This window comes from Biomphalaria glabrata, chromosome 5 (genome assembly GCF_947242115.1).
Source record: "Biomphalaria glabrata chromosome 5, xgBioGlab47.1, whole genome shotgun sequence".
In the NCBI taxonomy this organism is placed as follows: domain Eukaryota; kingdom Metazoa; phylum Mollusca; class Gastropoda; family Planorbidae; genus Biomphalaria; species Biomphalaria glabrata.
Window position 1 is genome coordinate 20,462,231 of NC_074715.1, and position 20,475 is coordinate 20,482,705.

At 34.9% G+C, this 20,475-nt stretch overlaps 1 protein-coding gene across 3 annotated transcripts in view; it reads left to right on the forward strand.

Moving 5' to 3' along the window:
- The window catches only part of LOC106059676 (adhesion G protein-coupled receptor L4-like), a 113,049-nt gene that overhangs the window by 86,206 nt on the left and 6,368 nt on the right, over positions 1-20,475 (forward strand). For all 3 annotated transcript variants that reach the window (XM_056028348.1, XM_056028349.1, XM_056028350.1), the window contains 5 exons: positions 17,602-17,704; positions 19,308-19,461; positions 19,606-19,672; positions 19,978-20,044; positions 20,162-20,259. In XM_056028348.1, coding sequence (XP_055884323.1) covers positions 17,602-17,704; positions 19,308-19,461; positions 19,606-19,672; positions 19,978-20,044; positions 20,162-20,259 — 489 coding nt within the window. The remainder of the gene's footprint in view (positions 1-17,601; positions 17,705-19,307; positions 19,462-19,605; positions 19,673-19,977; positions 20,045-20,161; positions 20,260-20,475) is intronic.

Below are 20,475 nucleotides of genomic sequence, written 5' to 3' on the forward strand. Positions count from 1 at the left end.
GACATTATGAATCATCTTACACTTGAATCATCTTACACTTGAATCATCTTACACTTGAATCATCTTACACTTGACATTATGAATCATCTTACACTTGATGTTATGAATCATCTTACACTTGACATTATGAATCCTCTTACACTTGACATTATGAATCATCTTACACTTGACATTATGAATCATCTTACACTTGACATTATGAATCATCTTACGCTTGAATCATCTTACACTTGACATTATGAATCATCTTACACTTGACACTATGAATCATCTTACTCTTGACACTATGAATCATCTTATACTTGACATTATGAATCATCTTACACTTGACATTATGAATCATCTTACACTTGACATTATGAATCATTTTACACTTGAATCATCTTACACTTAACTTCTTGAATCATGTTACTGGACGTCTTGACTAATCTTACATTTAACATCCCTAGCTTTTACTGTCACCATCTTACACGTCTACGTATCAATTGTCAACTTACGTCACTCTTAGTATCCATTTTTAATCTAAAAATAATTTCGAGTTTTATTGTAGAATTTCCGGGTTGAAGGTAGATTTTCAAAGTTTAAAGCACAATTGACGTAACTGTTAGGTAGCTGTTAGGTAGCTGATAGGTAGCTGTTACATTGCTGTTACATAGTTTTTAACAGTGCTTTTTTTTTGTGATTAGGTGCTGGTGCTCAGTAGTTGATTGCCTCACTTTTAACTACTAAAAATTAATAATATACGTTAAAATACAAGAAAAGTATTCTTTTTTTTTTCAAAAAGGTGCCGGTACGCCGTACCGGTGCGTACCGTCACAAAAAAGTCCTGGTTTTGACGTACCGGTAGCTGATAGGTAGCTGTTGCATTACTGTTACATAGTTTTGACGTAGCTGATATGCAGCTGTTACATAGATGCTACATAGTTGCGAGGTAGCTGTTAGGTAGCTGCTAAATAGCTGTCACATAGCCTTCTCATATTGCGCCTTTAATTTGTTACTAACTAAGACACGTTCTTTAATAAATTTGAAAAGTGCGTGCACAGATCGACACATACACATCTGCTGGAAACAATTCTTGATATTATTGGGTGTACAGGTGTTTCTAATCGGGCGTCCACGTTGAGTCACATATCTGGATCATTCTGACGTTATTTGAAATGCAATGCGCGCCCCCTGGATCCAGTCATCGCCGTGGGAAAGAGTGGTCCATTTGTGTAAACAAACAAACATATTGGGCGACTCGCATCCATCTCATATGCATGCCCCATGATGCCCCCGTGGCATCACTCGCTTCCTAGAAGTCACAGCTCCCATGACACTGACCTAGACCTTTGTGCTAATGTCAAGTTCATCTGTTATGCTCTAACGAAAGGGAGGTAATTCTTACAAAAACTTCGGAAAAGAAATGCTATAATTTAATAGTGTGTATACATTACTGCTATCTTCCTGTGAGTTATGGGTAAACATGTACAGATGAGCTTCTTCTTACCAAAGTAAACCAGAGCAGCCCATCCATCAGCAAGTTGGAAACAACGTATCTTAACAAGATGCTCTCAACTCTGATAACTATTTCATTCTTTTCCACCAACACCCTTTTTTTTCTTTTAAATTTTTGTTTATAAGGGGACTATATCCCTTTTGAAAGCTCGCGGCAGCTGGTCACGAAATATATTTTGTTTGTGTGTGCTCAAAGTATATAGACATATTGTGAGTTTTTAGTATTCAGAACAATTAAATAATTATTGAAACATTATGACTTAGTTATATTTTTTAAATTTTAATCGTATATTGACTTAAATCTCTCGCATTTTCCCAAGAGTGCGATCTATCATTATAGGTGTACAACTATTTTCAAGCCGTATTCATTATTCCCCTTTATTTGTATCTGGGTTTTGTGTGTGTGTGTGTCTTTTGAACTTTTTATCTGCATCATTTCATCTAACAATATGCCATAGGCTGATATAAAACATTGCTTGCAAAACCATTATTTCATGGGACAATCTTTTCTATGTTGATACAAGCACGTGACAGGCATGTATCCCATAATTCCCTACCTCCCAGATTGCAGCGCCATCACACTAGATAACGCTCGTGATAAAAGAATACAAGCTACATGCGTGATAACGCTGAAACTGTAAATATGTTTTGTAATGCAAAGTGCGGCCCCTGTGGGCTTGTTAGGTCAGGCAAGTATGTGCGCCTGTATCTGCAGTAGATCAGATAGCCAGCGTCCCCCTTCTGGTCTTGTTATTTGACAAGTGACAAGGTACGACAATAAGCTCTTATCACTGGGTCAACGACCAGACATGTAGATGTCTATAGATCGAGACTCGAACTGGTTACGTTTGCTTGACAGAGAAGGATTTTTTGGGATTGGGTTAATTTTTTGTTTGTGGCTAAAGGGACAGTAGTACAGAAGAAGGCCTTATTATTTTACTAGAAGAATTGAAGAAAAAAAACAAATAAAATGCAGATTGACCATAGTATAAGAAAGGACTAGGGATTCAGATTGACCATAGTATAAGAAAGGACTAGGGATTCAGATTGACCATAGTATAAGAAAGGACTAGGGATTCAGATTGACCATAGTATAAGAAAGGACTATTGATGCAGATTGACCATAGTATAAGAAAGGACTAGGGATGCAGATTGACCATAGTATAAGAAAGGACTAGGGATTCAGATTGACCATATTATAAGAAAGGACTAGGGATGCAGATTGACCATAGTATAAGAAAGGACTATGGATTCAGATTGACCATAGTATAAGAAAGGACTAGGGATTCAGATTGACCATAGTATAAGAAAGGACTAGGGATTCAGATTGACCATAGTATAAGAAAGGACTAGGGATTCAGATTGACCATAGTATAAGAAAGGACTAGGGATGCAGATTGACCATAGTATAAGAGAAAACTATGGATTCAGATTGACCATAGTATAAGAAAGGACTAGATATTCAGATTGACCATAGTATAAGAAAGGACTAGATATTCAGATTGGCCATAGTATAAGAAAGGACTAGGGATGCAGATTGACCATAGTATAAGAAAGGACTATGGATGCAGATTGACCATAGTATAAGAAAGGACTATGGATGCAGATTGACCATAGTATAAGAAAGGACTAGGGATTCAGATTGACCATAGTATAAGAAAGGACTAGGGATGCAGATTGACCATAGTATAAGAGAAAACTATGGATTCAGATTGACCATAGTATAAGAAAGGACTAGATATTCAGATTGACCATAGTATAAGAAAGGACTAGATATTCAGATTGGCCATAGTATAAGAAAGGACTAGGGATGCAGATTGACCATAGTATAAGAAAGGACTATGGATGCAGATTGACCATAGTATAAGAAAGGACTATGGATGCAGATTGACCATAGTATAAGAAAGGACTAGATATTCAGATTGACCATAGTATAAGAAAGGACTATGGATGCAGATTGACCATAGTATAAGAAAGAACTATGAATGCAGATTGACCATAGTATAAGAAAGGACTATGGATGCAGATTGACCATAGTATAAGAAAGGACTATGGATACAGATTGACCATAGTATAAGAAAGGACTAGGGATGCAGATTGACCATAGTATAAGAAATGACTATGGATGCAGATTGACCATAGTATAAGAAAGGACTAGATATTCAGATTGACCATAGTATAAGAAAGGACTATGGATGCAGATTGACCATAGTATAAGAAAGGACTATGGATGCAGATTGACCATAGTATAAGAAAGGACTAGGGATGCAGATTGACCATAGCATAAGAAAGGACTATGGATGCAGATTGACCATAGTATAAGAAAGGACTATGGATGCAGATTGACCATAGTATAAGAAAGGACTATGGATGCAGATTGACCATAGTATAAGAAAGGACTATGGATGCAGATTGACCATAGTATAAGAAAGGACTATGGATGCAGATTGACCATAGTATAAGAAAGGACTAGATATTCAGATTGACCATAGTATAATAAAGGACTATGGATGCAGATTGATCATAGTATAAGAAAGGACTAGATATTCAGATTGACCATAGTATAAGAAAGGACTATGGATGCAGATTGACTATAGTATAAGAAAGTACTATGGATGCAGATTGACCATAGTATAAGAAAGGACTATGGATGCAGATTGACCATAGTATAAGAAAGGACTATGAATGCAGATGGACCATAGTATAAGAAAGGACTAGATATTCAGATTGACCATAGTATAAGAAAGGACTATGGATGCCGATTGACCATAGTATAAGAAAGGACTATGGATGCAGATTGACCATAGTATAAGAAAGGACTAGATATTCAGATTGACCATAGTATAAGAAAGGACTAGGGATGCAGATTGACCATAGTATAAGAAAGGACTAGATATTCAGATTGACCATAGTATAAGAAAGGACTAGATATTCAGATTGACCATAGTATAAGAAAGGACTAGATATTCAGATTGACCATAGTATAAGAAAGGACTAGATATTCAGATTCACGATAGTATAAGAAAGAACTATGTATTCAGATTTCAGTTAAGAAAGACAGATTGGCGGAATGGTGGTTTTATTTCTTCTATCCTAATGATGCTCTTTTATTTCTTCTATCCTAATGATGCTCTTTTATTTCTACTATCCTAATGATGCTCTTTTATTTTTTCTATCCTAATGATGCTCTTTTATTTCTACTATCCTAATGATGCTCTTTTATTTCTACTATCCTAATGATGCTCTTTTATTTCTTCTATCCTAATGATGCTCTTTTATTTCTACTATCCTAATGATGCTCTTTTATTTCTTCTATCCTAATGATGCTCTTTTATTTCTACTATCCTAATGATGCTCTTTTATTTCTTCTATCCTAATGATGCTCTTTTATTTCTTCTATCCTAATGATGCTCTTTTATTTCTACTATCCTAATGATGCTCTTTTATTTCTACTATCCTAATGATGCTCTTTTATTTCTTCTATCCTAATGATGCTCTTTTATTTCTACTATCCTAATGATGCTCTTTTATTTCTACTATCCTAATGATGCTCTTTTATTTCTACTATCCTAATGATGCTCTTTTATTTCTTCTATCCTAATGATGCTATTTTATTTCTACTATCCTAATGATGCTCTTTTATTTCTTCTATCCTAATGATGCTCTTTTATTTCTACTATCCTAATGATGCTCTTTTATTTCTTCTATCCTAATGATGCTCTTTTATTTCTTCTATCCTAATGATGCTCTTTTATTTCTTCTATCCTAATGATGCTCTTTTATTTCTTCTATCCTAATGATGCTCTTTTATTTCTTCTATCCTAATGATGCTCTTTTATTTCTTCTATCCTAATGATGCTCTTTTATTTCTTCTATCCTAATGATGCTCTTTTATTTCTTCTATCCTAATGATGCTCTTTTATTTCTTCTATCCTAATGATGCTCTTTTATTTCTACTATCCTAATGATGCTCTTTTATTTCTTCTATCCTAATGATGCTCTTTTATTTCTACTATCCTAATGATGCTCTTTTATTTCTTCTATCCTAATGATGCTCTTTTATTTCTTCTATCCTAATGATGCTCTTTTATTTCTTCTATCCTAATGATGCTCTTTTATTTCTTCTATCCTAATGATGCTCTTTTATTTCTTCTATCCTAATGATGCTCTTTTATTTCTTCTATCCTAATGATGCTCTTTTATTTCTTCTATCCTAATGATGCTCTTTTATTTCTTCTATCCTAATGATGCTCTTTTATTTCTTCTATCCTAATGATGCTCTTTTATTTCTTCTATCCTAATGATGCTCTTTTATTTCTTCTATCCTAATGATGCTCTTTTATTTCTTCTATCCTAATGATGCTCTTTTATTTCTTCTATCCTAATGATGCTCTTTTATTTCTTCTATCCTAATGATGCTCTTTTATTTCTTCTATCCTAATGATGCTCTTTTATTTCTTCTATCCTAATGATGCTCTTTTATTTCTTCTATCCTAATGATGCTCTTTTATTTCTTCTATCCTAATGATGCTCTTTTATTTCTTCTATCCTAATGATGCTCTTTTATTTCTTCTATCCTAATGATGCTCTTTTATTTCTTCTATCCTAATGATGCTCTTTTATTTCTTCTATCCTAATGATGCTCTTTTATTTCTTCTATCCTAATGATGCTCTTTTATTTCTTCTATCCTAATGATGCTCTTTTATTTCTTCTATCCTAATGATGCTCTTTTATTTCTTCTATCCTAATGATGCTCTTTTATTTCTTCTATCCTAATGATGCTCTTTTATTTCTTCTATCCTAATGATGCTCTTTTATTTCTTCTATCCTAATGATGCTCTTTTATTTCTTCTATCCTAATGATGCTCTTTTATTTCTACTATCCTAATGATGCTCTTTTATTTCTTCTATCCTAATGATGCTCTTTTATTTCTTCTATCCTAATGATGCTCTTTTATTTCTACTATCCTAATGATGCTCTTTTATTTCTACTATCCTAATGATGCTCTTTTATTTCTACTATCCTAATGATGCTCTTTTATTTCTTCTATCCTAATGATGCTCTTTTATTTCTACTATCCTAATGATGCTCTTTTATTTCTACTATCCTAATGATGCTCTTTTATTTCTACTATCCTAATGATGCTCTTTTATTTCTTCTATCCTAATGATGCTCTTTTATTTCTTCTATCCTAATGATGCTCTTTTATTTCTTCTATCCTAATGATGCTCTTTTATTTCTTCTATCCTAATGATGCTCTTTTATTTCTTCTATCCTAATGATGCTCTTTTATTTCTTCTATCCTAATGATGCTCTTTTATTTCTACTATCCTAATGATGCTCTTTTATTTCTTCTATCCTAATGATGCTATTTTATTTCTACTATCCTAATGATGCTCTTTTATTTCTTCTATCCTAATGATGCTCTTTTATTTCTACTATCCTAATGATGCTCTTTTATTTCTACTATCCTAATGATGCTCTTTTATTTCTACTATCCTAATGATGCTCTTTTATTTCTTCTATCCTAATGATGCTCTTTTATTTCTTCTATCCTAATGATGCTCTTTTATTTCTTCTATCCTAATGATGCTCTTTTATTTCTTCTATCCTAATGATGCTCTTTTATTTCTTCTATCCTAATGATGCTCTTTTATTTCTTCTATCCTAATGATGCTCTTTTATTTCTTCTATCCTAATGATGCTCTTTTATTTCTTCTATCCTAATGATGCTCTTTTATTTCTACTATCCTAATGATGCTCTTTTATTTCTTCTATCCTAATGATGCTATTTTATTTCTACTATCCTAATGATGCTCTTTTATTTCTTCTATCCTAATGATGCTCTTTTATTTCTTCTATCCTAATGATGCTCTTTTATTTCTACTATCCTAATGATGCTCTTTTATTTCTACTATCCTAATGATGCTCTTTTATTTCTTCTATCCTAATGATGCTATTTTACTTCTGAAATCTTTGTGATGCTGTTTTACTTTAACATTCTGCATGGTGCTGTATTGTTTGTAAAATTTTGGGTCCTTTTTTTTAACTTTCAGAATTCTTATGCTGCTAAATGTTTTGGTGCTAATTCTTTTCTCTATTAGTTTAATATGTTACTCTTTGTGCGGTCATGGGATGTTCATTTTTTGACAAAGCTTTATATCAATTCACTTTGTCTGTCTGGTAAAAAGTTTGTACACGTTTTTTCTTAAACACTCAATCTCGGATCAAGCTGAAATTTTGCATAATTATTTATTTTACTTGACGAAATAAGAATCCATGATTTAAAAAAATAACCAATTGGTTAATTATTGTTAATTAATTATTTTGTTTGGTATCTTGAACAAGTGACTGAAGTGATGATACAAGCTGAATCAGTCCTCTTTATAGGACGCCGCTCTAAATTGAAAAAACAACAACATATAATTGTTCAATCATAAGAACCTAACTAGCAGAGTGGTAGCGCGTTGGCACGAGGAGGCGTGAGCCATGAGTTCAAATTCAGGTTGTTCCTTTTTTTTTTATGTTTTTAAAAATCCTTTATGGTAAAAAAAAAAATCACCCAGATATCCATCCCCCCCCCTTCCCTCCCACCTTGTCCACATGATTGATGGGATCATATCCTATTGAGGAAGCTAAATGCATGAAATAAAATTAAACAAAAAACTTTTGCTAAGCAATATTATTAATCGCACAGATATATTGTTGTTGGTCTATATCTATTCCAAATTTAATTACAGGACTGAACCAAACTAATGGATACAAGTAGAAGTGTGTGTTGTTGGTCTATATCTATTCCAAATTTAATTACAGGACTAAACCCAACTAATGGATACAAGTAGAAGTGTGTGTGTGTTTTTTTAAACTACAGATTAAATTGAAACAAAAAGTACAAGTCTAGAATAGAAAAGAATTTCAGAATTCTAGGTACGTCACTGGACTATGTTCACCCTGGCGTCAGTATCACACAAATGTCAACATTTCAAGTCACATAACTGTCAAGAAGTCATGGAGTAACGCCCATGTCACTTGACAATTGTGGAGTTATCGGAAACAAATCGGTTCTGGTTTTTTGTTTTTGTTTCGTTGTATTCATTCAAAACCTTTGCTCCCATTTTTTATTCTGTCCGCGACTTTTCTTCAAGCCACAATTTGATGCAAGTATATGGCAGGATTAAAAGATAGCACCATGACAGGGTGCTGCTCCACTGATGTGAGTTTAATGACCTAAGTGAACTCACCTAGTCGTCTGATAGTGTGTTTTTTTTTAAAGTTTGAAATGTCAAACCTGACAGGATTAACTGATGGTGTTGAGTTATTTGTTTTCTTTCTTTTTAAATTGAAATGGTTGGGATAATTTTTTATGTGCTACGTAGCACAAAGACACGCAAGATTTCTGGGAACAGCTCTGACATTGTGTCAGAAATGCCAGACTTTTCAAACAACACATGAACTCTATAGACTGTCTGTTTCTACAGCGATTCTTCTTACCAACTTTTTTTCTGCTTTTCAGCTTTAAGATCTTTTGCAATTCCACAACGAAAGTAAAAAACAAAAAAAAAAAAAAAAAAACTAAAGTAAAATTCGCATTACATAAAGGTGTTTGCAATTGTCTATTTTCATTATTTTTATCTTAACATTATCAAGAATCAGGAGCTAAAGGAGCTAATAATCATTCTCTGGCACTGCCTGCCAGGGTTTAGGTTCGTTAAAGGAAAACAAAAGTCATTGAAGATATCCTAACAAAAGTCATTGAAGATATCCTAACAAAAGTCATTGAAGATATCCTAACAATGTGCAGTTGGGGAATCATTGTTCACATGGCTGACGACAACAATCTTCTGAAGTATGTTTTTCTTGAGTATGTTTTTCTGAAGTATGTTTTTACAAAGCTTTATATCAACTCACACTGTCTGTCTGTTTGGTCAAAAGTTTGTACACGTTATTTCTCCCACACCCAATCTCAGATCAAGCTGAAAGTTTGCACAATTATTTCTTTCACCTGACGACACAAGAATTAATTTAAAAAAAAATCAATTAGTTAATTAACTGTTGGTTATAAATTATTTTGTTGGGTATCTCGCAAAAGAAAAAGAAATGTACTTGACTGATGTTTTTTTATAAGTTGAATTAGCCCCCTTTATAGGTCACCGCTTTAAAGTTTGAAGCTAACAATAGATGACTATAAAACCATCAATTTTCATAAGCGACTCGCTGGCAGAGTGGTTTTAATAAATACTTTTATTTAGAGGTCTCCCCGATACCTCCTTCTTTCTTTCTTTTACCCTTTTCCAACTGGTCCAGACAAGTTGATAGGGTCATAGCGCATTGAGACAAGTGATAGGGTCATAGCGCATTGAGACAAGTGATAGGGTCATAGCGTATTGAGACAAGTGATAGGGTCATAGCGCATTGAGACAAGTGATAGGGTCATAGCGTATTGAGACAAGTGATAGGGTCATAGCGCATTGAGACAAGTGATAGGGTCATAGCGCATTGAGACAACTTGATAGGATCATAGCGCATTGAGACAGGTTGATAGGATCATAGCGCATTGAGACAGGTTGATAGGATCATAGCGCATCGAGAAAGCTAAACACATGAAATTGCGCTAAACAAAAACAATTGGGGAAAATATTTTTAATGGCGCAGTTTTTTAGTTGTTAGTCGAGATCTGTTACAATTTTAAATAAATGACTAATCCAAGCTATTTGATACAAATACACTTCAAATAAGCTAGGTTTTTTTTTTCTTGTTCTTGAGTTTGATTTTCTGAAATGTGTTTTCCCAAAAGTCATTGAGGTCAGTAGTCACAATGCCCTAAGACTAATATTTAATTATAGTTTTTTATTCAACTTCTAAAGTTGCCACACTCCTGTGATTTTTTTTATCTATTTCATATAAAAGTTTTTGAACGTTATGAGGTAGTGGTCAATGATTAAAGCAATGATTAAAGCTTTTTTTTTTCTTTCAGTAAAATTTTTTTCAATAAAAGTTGAATATTTTGAAATAATGTCTGGAAATTTAAAGAAGAAGAAGAAATATTATTATCTTGCATGATAATACAAACCTATTCTAATACAAGAAAATATATTGAAGATGTTTTAAAAGGCTGTTGTCATTCGTTTACATTGATCCTCTAGTGACAACGAAAGTCTGGTGCTTTGTCTGGTGCTTTGTCTGGTGCTTTGTCTGGTGCTTTGTTACAGCCCGGTCAATGTCATCCTCTTTCTCACAAACTCACTTTGAGATCCAGACACTCAAATTTGAGAATCATTTGAAAGGAAAGGGCGGTGTCCATAATGAACCTGAAGATGAGCAGAAGCTGTTGAAAGCCAAAGATATGAGATAAGCCTGGCATCACGACCTGGTTTCTCGTCCAGGCCTCACGTCCAGGTCTACTGATGACGGATTTGTGTGATTCCGATGGTCAGGTGGCGTGTTCTGGGTGTGGCTATCTAGTGAGGTCAAGTGGCGAGAGTTCCCAGTTAATGTACTTTTAAACTGACTACTATATTTAGTACTTGAACAAATGTTTGATGCCTGATAAAATGTGAACTTCTGACACAGACCTATGTAGTTATTTAAGTCTGATAAGAACGGTGGAGCAAATATTATTCTGCTAATTTAATTGATATTTATCAACAAAATTGATTTGCATTGATTTGATATCGGAGTTCTATGATAGTAAACAAAATAAAACAACGGCTCCTTAACCTTTCAATATAGGTTCATTTAGTACACTGAACCCATCTTATTGTTGTTTGGCCACACAAGCCTCTAGACTGTAGTGTTTGTTGGCCACACAAGCCTCTAGGCTGTGGTGTTTAAACACCAATAAAAGAGGATAAGGTAGAAGTTTATGGAAATGAATTGTAAAAAAAAACAAAAGAACAGGGCATGTCAAGAAAGTGAAACGAAGCCTTCCCCCATTATGCCCAATACCACAGTACGAAGTACTTAGCACAGATTGGGGTTTTAAACAAGAGGCAATTTAAATCCTATATTGGCTTCCTTTCGGCTGTCCTTCCAAAGTAGTGGAAAAAAATATTGGCATCTAAACGCTTAACCTCTGTCATCAGCTCGGGGAACTTAGTGAATCTTAAGAAGTCGTTTTGTTATTTATCAGTTGACGAGAAAGGGAAGTCATTGAAGATCAAATCTTTCATTTCAGAAAAGGACTTTCCACTGTTTGAAAGGATCTCAAAGGGGGCTTTAGCCTCGATTCTTCACCGACACCTTGGGCGTGATTTCTGAAACCTATAAATGCAATGCAGAGAAGAAGCTCTAACTTTAACTTCACGCTGAATAGAGTCGAGATTTGTTGACCAAATTTTAGTTTTGGACTCTAGGAGAATTTCATACAGAATCATTTCTTAGTTCACATTTGTATTGACAGAATCCATTACTGAATCATTAAATAATAAACTACAAAGAGAAAAAGAATAGAAAACAATATAGAGAAATGTGGAGGCAATATGAAGGTTACTCAAGAAAAAACGTTGGAAAATAAAAAAGAGAGAGCAATTAGGAGACATAGGAGTCAGACAAACGAAACATTGTCACAAGTACGAGATTGAAAGGTCACTCTAACTAAATGCTTGTCATAAATATTACTGTCACAGATTACATTATAGAATTGTGTGTACATTTCACATTTGAAAGAAATATAAGCCCTCGACATGAGCCTCGGGATTTACCCCTCAAATTTAGACACTTGACAGCACGTCAGGATTTACCCAAGGGACGTGATTAGTATGTTTGAAATCTATTGGTTGATTTGAAATTAAACAAAGACATTTTTTTAAAGAATTAGCGCCAGAGAATTGGCGGGAGTAAGAAAGTAACGCCAGTCGATAAAATAATGTCCTTATAGACAGTCACGTTTCTAGGAGCTCTGTTTGAAAAGCCTTTGTAATATGTTTCATGCTCATTGATTTGTAATTTGTACATAAACTGTACTTACGTTGTATTTAAATAAAGTTCCAGAGTTTTGTTTTATCAAAGAATCGTTAATTGTGATTCTAGATCGTCATTCTTTATAACTATTGAATTCAAGTAAAATCCCCGGCATAACAACACATCGTACCATCTGCATGTTGTTACAATTACTTTGTGCAACAAGCGTGCTTTGAAATAGAATTCACGAAAATAATTAAACATGCTTTTTTAAATGCATTGATAAAATAAAACATAAATACATTAAATACACATGAATACTTTCGTTTTTACATGGATGCACCACTGTGGAACAAATATTTAACATCGGACTGTTAAATGAAAAATGCATTCAACACCAAAACATAAAAAAGCTTTTGACCGGGTTTGGCATGATGGCAAGTGATTAGAGAGTTCAGCATAGATCAAAACAATATTGATGTTATCACTGCCCTATATCAAAATGCGAATAGCTCAGTACTTCTGATCAACCAAATTGGAGAAAGTTTTTGGGGTGCGGCAAGGATGCATTCTCTCTCCAGCTGTTTTTAACTAATTTCTGGAGCAAACCTTGATTGAAACTCTAGAAGGATTTACTCCTACTATGGAAAATCATGATGAGTAACATTAGCTACCAAGTAAAATTAAAACTTCGCTTGTGGTCTCTGTACTTCCGTATAGTTGTGAAAGTTGGACGCTTAACGCTAAGACTGAAGGAATGCAAGACTTTGACAGTAAATGCTACAGAAAAATGTTGGGTATCAGATACCAGGAATAGAAGAAAAATGGATTTGTGTTTTTACAAGGCAGGCAAAAAGGAGGAATTCCTCAGTACTGTGTAGAGACGAAAGCTGAGCTGGTTTGGTCATTGTAAGACATGACTCACTGTCTAAAGTCATCCTTCAAGGTTTAGTGGAGGGAGCATGAAGGGTCGTCCAAAGAAAAGCTGGCTGGACAATGTAAAAGAATAGACCGGCCTCACTCTTGATATCCTGCTAAGAACAGCTGCTGACCTGGTTAAAGTGGAGGGAGTTACGAGTATTGTCACAGCCCCCCTATGACGAAAGTCAAGATGGTAAGGATACACCATGGATACACCATGGATGCTATTTGTGCTTACCTGTGTTCGCATCGCACTTAAAAGAGATCTAATTATTTCCAAATGGATGTGCCAAGGGTGTGATGCTTTGCATGAAACAAATATACAATCTTAGTTTCTACAGTACTTAGTTTATTACGTGAGCAGAAATGCACTGTCATAAAATATATACTTAAGTAGGACGATGTCAGTTAAATGATCTCATTGAATAATTCTAATTCTTCTTTTTCAGACATTTTCTTTTCTCTCTCCTTTGTTTCTCCTCCCTTGACTTCCTGGCTATCTCCATCTTTTTCTTGCAAATCTTCCCCATAAATTTCAGCTCAAGGGACTTAACTCACGCTGACACACTTTCCGTTGATATCTCCTGGCTGATAGCCACGTTCACTGGAAGCTCTTGTCTCAGTTCTCTCCCCCTTTTTCCTTTCTAGTTTTGTTTTATTTCATTGAATTTAGTTTTTAAGGACGTCCAAGTGGAATGCTTGTTTTTAACCTTGTCACTTTGATTTGATGTAAATTGGAGATAAATGGGAGATAACAAACAAATAGAGAAAGATTTACTGCCCTTGAGATGAGCCTAGTGGGAAAAGTTTTTTTTTTCTCCTGACACAACGTGGGCGTGTCCATTTTTCCAAGTCTAATTGGACAATACGGAAATTAAAATTAGATCTACGCCTATTTCCATGAATTTTTTAAGTATACATTGAGTCCCAGAGTTGCTGTATACATAAGGAGTGCAAATATATAAAACCAGCAAAAGACTAATCATAAAGGTGTCATTAAAAGCAACAAAATACCATTTGTTAGACCATATCCAAAATAAAAAAAAATGTAAATCGTATCATTTGGCACGCTTCCATAAGCCAGTTCCTAGACTGGACTGTTGATCTATTTGTCTTGCCAACTTTTATCATATGTGCCCATGTTTGTTTTCTTTTCGCTCTATCTCTTGAAATAATAGCTACGTATGACGTAGTGGCCGAGGTCAGGTCATGCTAATCACCTGTTTATAGCCACATCTCGCCTTTTTCATGACACCACGATAGTTTATTCAATTACTTGTTAGCAATAAGTTTCAAATAAACGCGTCTCTAAAACAAATGGTTGAAAAAACAAAATATTGATACATTTTGTTGAAGTACTTAACAGAGCCAGTTACACTTTGCACCGCAATTTTAAAGTTCATTCCCCATCATTCCTTGATGTTGTGTCTGTAAATTATCTTGTGCATTTGGTGAAACAGACGAGATGAGGGTACGCAATCAAATATTTATCGACCATTATTTTATCTTTTGTAACCGAATCATTCACTTTCTTCATTTTCTTCTTGAATTAATTTGTCTAGGTTTTAGTTGTTGTTGCTTTGTTGTTTGTTTGTTGCAGTTTGTTTTGTTTTGTTTTTTTTTGCTTTGATTTTTGAACCATGTAGAAGACGTAAATAGTATCTGCTGGACATTTGTATCAGTTTGTGTTTTCAGTTTGTATTACACACAAACCAATGTCCTAGAAGTTTCTTATGTCCTACTTCAAGATAAGTAAGACGTCTAGCAGAGGAAAAAAAATAGCACTCAGTGAGAGTTTCTTGACTTTTTTGCATCTTTAGCGAGATTTCTTGAGTTATTGCCCTCTCTACACAACATACCAGAAGCTGCTCAATTCCTAGAACAATTTGGTTTGCGTTTGGGAATGTTGATGATGTGTTAACATCAAACAATTCTTAACATCTTCAAAGACTTTGACATCCAACTTTGTTTTCACTCATGCACTACCTGAAAGATGAGCTTCAGTTTGAAACAAACGTCTTGTGTACAGCATATTTAAAGCAGACGAAGAAACAAGGGAAACAATTCATAGAAATGTAAGATAAAGCTGTCAGCATCGTCATACATTTCGACGTTAGTTCAGCTTGAAACAAAAATCATAGCGTGCTGCCATCTGGTGTTGATGTCTGTATCTTAACAAGTAACAACTGCAACAACTAAAGGGAACAGAGTTTCTTCTCGAAATAGCGAGTGTGTAGCACGTGCCACGTTCTGGGACATTCCAGTGTACATCTTGGAGGTTATACTCGAGACACAGATACAATACGAATGAGAACACAAAATGAGTTTCTAGTCTGTCTGAAGGCATGTCTTCGTTGGTCTAAAGTGATAGGTTGAAAACGTCATGAAGTTTACAGGAAATGTTTTATATCTATCTATCTATCTTATCTACAAGTACGTTTGTGATAAAACCATAAACTTATTGATTTTGAAGTTTTGATTTCTCTGTCTTGCTGGATTCAATACACAAACAAAGAACATGAAAGTCCTATCTGCACTGGCTATTCTATTAAAAATAAATAAGGTTAAACTTCGGTAGGTTACTTAGCTGTGGAGAAGTCTGAGTAGTCTAGACAAACTGAAGAAAAGATTTGATTGTATACACCTGCTTTAGAAAGAAATGAAATGGATGGTCTACGCTAGCCAAAGAAAAGAGAAACTGGATGTACAAGTTCGCTAGTCACTAATATGGTCAATACACACGTGCGTATTAAGGTTACTAAGAGAAGTTTTAGGAACAAGACTTGAGGGATTCGAACCCGTCAATGAAATGGAGACCTCACAGCTAGTGACCTATCCACTAAGACCACGAGATGTAGTTAAGCAGCTACAAGAATGAGACACAAATGATGAATTCTACGTTCGATAGTTACCTGATGCCATCTTTATAATCTTTTACCTCCCTTTGACCTCTATTCTGATGCTATTAATAGACGCTCTACATTGGCTCCTGCATCCAGATCTTCTGGAACATTCCATAGACAACAGATGACATTCGTTCACGTAATTGTTTTTAATTTGGAAAAAAAAAACTCGTCTGGAATTTCTCTCTCCATTTGAATGCAATGTCTGGAGCCCATCGCCCTCCCATGCCCCACCTCACATCTGTCCTGAACTTGTTGAATATGAAAAAGTCAATGTTGAAACTTGCCAGCAAGTCACAACTGCGTGTTGGATCAAGTTTGAGAACATTTATTTTGCGATATTTTTTTATAATACCTTGGGAAAGAAAAAAAAAAAAGAATATATTGTTAATAGAAAACATCAGCTCGCGCTTTCAAACTGAGAAAAACAAATGTTCAGTGGTCACCAATGAGTTATCTATGAACCGAGGATAGTCATTGAACCAGACAAGACATGAATCAGTAAATGTATCAATTAGTTAATTAATCATCAATTGATTATTTTGTTCGATATCGAAATAATAAGAAAAAAAAGTTACTTAATGAGACTCGTGGATGTATATATGGATTGTATCCCCTTATTATGGTTTGACATGTTTTTTTCTCCCACTTCCCATTCTCGGATCAAGTTGAAATTTTGCATAATTATCTTTCCCAATATCTACAGCTTGTTACGTGGTTGTCTAATCTGATCCTTTGACTGAAGCCTGATCCATGTCTAATGCATTCACATAAAAATGGCCAGGAAGCAAGCGTTTTATGTCCCAAACATATTTGTTGACCGTAACATACGAGAAATATTTAGATCTACTCAGATCTGGTTGACTTTTTTGTTTTCAATAGCTGGTTTAAGGTCTTATCGTAAGTAAAATGATGGTGCCCATTAGAGCTATCAATTCTTAACCAGAGAACTAGTTCAAACGTCTTACGTTCAAGGCGTTTAACTTTTTATTTATTTTGTACTGTCTTAAAAAGAAACCTGGGCTCAATTAAAAATGTATACAGACAAATGTTTCAAGACAATAAATAATAACATCGGCGCTAGAACTTTGAATCATTTCCTACAACAGAGTCCAAGGCATGCCAGGATAAACATGACATAAAGAAATGGATATTGGAACGATAGGCCAGTCTTGAATGAATTGAATGTGCTTACTTCTGTATATGTATGTGAGAAACAGCGTGATGAAACGTAACAGACACAAACACGTACTCATTACAATTTCTTAGCATGGCGCCATCTTACTAAAGCTGTGGAGTTACCGTGGAGATAAGTGTCACTGACCTATAACTTTTTAATATTTTTTTTTATTTCTAATGTTGCTTTATTTTGTCTACAGTTCACTACAAGGGGAGAGAAACTCTATCCACAAGAACCTTGTCGTCTGCCTGCTGATTGCGGAGATAATTTTCGTGGCTGGAATCGACCAGAACGATCAAAAGGTAAACATTTAAATAAAGAACAAGAAAGTTTACTCTTTGAATTATTTTATTTCTCTAGTAGAGTATGATCGTTTAAAATTTTTTTTTACCACTAATAGAATACATTTTCTATGCACAACTATGAGTGGCAAAAATTAGAAATTTGTCCATAAACCTTGAACTGTAGTCTTTCCATATATGATACATACAGGAACTAACATGCACTAAGACATCCATTGGTCTAATATATAACATGTTATAGAAAGTTTCTATAGGGCCTCAAACTGTCATTACATAAACAACCATTTACAGTATTTCTAAAGAGAGTAATAGAGAACTTGGGAATATCTCATTTCTCTTTATTTTAGTTTCCTTAATATGCATATTTTCTTCAAAATTGTATCTTTTTAAATGTGGGGGCCCTTTGCGACTGCGCATATACCATGAGACAGTTTGCCGCCCAATGCCAAGTCCAAGTAGTTGTGTACACTGCATAACATTAGAGCTCAAAACCTGACATATGTAAAGCTTACAGTGATGTGTTGTGGGCACTGAGGCGTGGACTACTTGAGCGGGATATGTCAAGCTTACAGTGATGTGTTGTGGGCACTGAGTCGTGGACTACTTGAGCGAAGCTAAAAACGAAAATAAATTAAATCTATTTCACTTGCGCTGCCTCCAGAGGACCCTGAAATTTCGCTGCCTCCAGAGGACCCTGAAAATTCGCTGCTTCCAGAGGACACTGAAAATTGAAGGACAAGAAACACATCTTCCCAGCATCTTAACAATCCTCAGACAAATCCACCCGCGTTGGCTTGATTATGTCCTTCGGATGGAGGATGAAGGTATCATGTACGGACAACGCGCGATGGGCGTAAGAAAAACTGGTCGTCCTCACCTCCGATATCATCATTGTAAGCCGGCCAAACGAAAATGGGCTGGCTCCTTTACCACCAAAGCAAAAATGCCTAATGCCACCCTAACCTGCGTTTTAAATGAATAATAATGTCTCTCGAGAAAACGGCTGTACAGTCACAGGAAACAATGCTCTACGAAATGAACCCTTCCCATCAGGCCAACAACAAATAATGATAAATTGACAGCAGGGCAGTCATAGGCATAGGCAAACTAGGCTGCCGCCTAAGACCTCCGAGTGGTGGGCGCCTCGCACAGAACTCAAACAATCGTCCACGAAGCACATTAGTTCTAACGGCGCTTGAATTGTGCTAAAAGATCGGTTTATGGTATCTGTACGGAACTCTAATTTAATACTACGGAAATAGCGCTATATGATTTTAAATTATTTATTGATTTAGATATAGATCTACATACAGGAAGGTTTTTAATTCATTGCGTATTTATTTGTCTTTTTTTTTATTGCATTTGGGGCCACCGTATTCACTTTACCTAAAGCCTCCAATTTTCTAAGGCCGACCCTGTTGAAAGGGTCAACTGATCCTAATTGGATCGTATGTTTATTTCAATCTAATTAAAATCTAGTAAAATATTTAGTATCTTTTGTTATATTGAATAACACTGGTGCTAGATTTAGTTACCGGTACATGATGCTTACTATAACTGCTATTGTTGTAATGATCGACTACTGTGTACTCTGACTTCTCAGGTCCTATGTTCTGTGATAGCTGGCTTCCTTCATTTCTTCTTTCTGGCTGCCTTCATGTGGATGTTTCTGGAAGGACTTCACATTATCTTCATGTTGGTTCAAGTCTTTGATGCCAGCCGGTCACGACTTCCCTATTACTATTTTGCTGGCTATGGTAAGTGCTCATAGTCTTTTTGGTTCTTTTTTGAGCGATGCACTTAACATAAAGATAATGTGGTCTAAGGGAAGCTATCAACAGCAAAATGATGTGGCTTAAGTAAAGTCATGGTTATCTTTCTTTTTATTTTTTTCCATTCAGGTGTTCCCTTGATTGTGGTCAGTGCATCGTGTTTGTTCTACTATGAGGGATACGGGACAGAAAATTTGTAAATAGATTTGTTGCTACTTTAACTAATTCTTCAGAGAAATAGTTTGTATGTCCACATTTACTTAAGAGAAATAGTTTGAAAATGTTCACATTTACTGAAGAGAAATAGTTTGAAAATGTTCACATTTACTGAAGAAAAATAGTTTGTATGTTTACCTTACTTCAGAGAAATAGTTTATATGTCCACCTTTACTTCAGAGAAATAGTTTAAATATTTACATTTACTTCAGAGAAATAGTTTGTATGTCTAAATTTACTTCAGAGAAAATAAATAACTTCTAATGTTTGTTTTATTCTCAACAGCTGCTGGTTAAAACAAGATCGATACTTTATTTGGGCATTTGCTGGACCAGTAGCCATTATACTTCTGGTAAGACACATTTTACTTTTGATTCTCCAGTGCAAGAATGCAGTGGCTTGAGATATAAAATATAGTGATGTCAGATAAAGTTCCCAACTTGTCTCTCATTTTGTCTACAACTTTCAGGTCAATGCTTTGTTCCTGGCTTACGCAATGAGTACAGTGTGTCGACATTCAGAGTATGTCTTCAGTTCAAAAGACAAAACAACTGGCAGTGGAATCAGGTAAAATATTTGAGTTCAATTATACAAATGTATTCAAAAATCATTAAATAGCCTTCAATAGTTTTAGCTTTTGTTGTTGTTTCCCTTTGATAACTGTTAATGGTTGGCAGTTGTTTGGAGGTGTTGTTGTTGAACAAGTTGTGAGTGTGCTGACTTGAAATGATTTTACTTGTAGTCACCAGTTCTTAATTTCAACACACCAACCGAACAAATTGA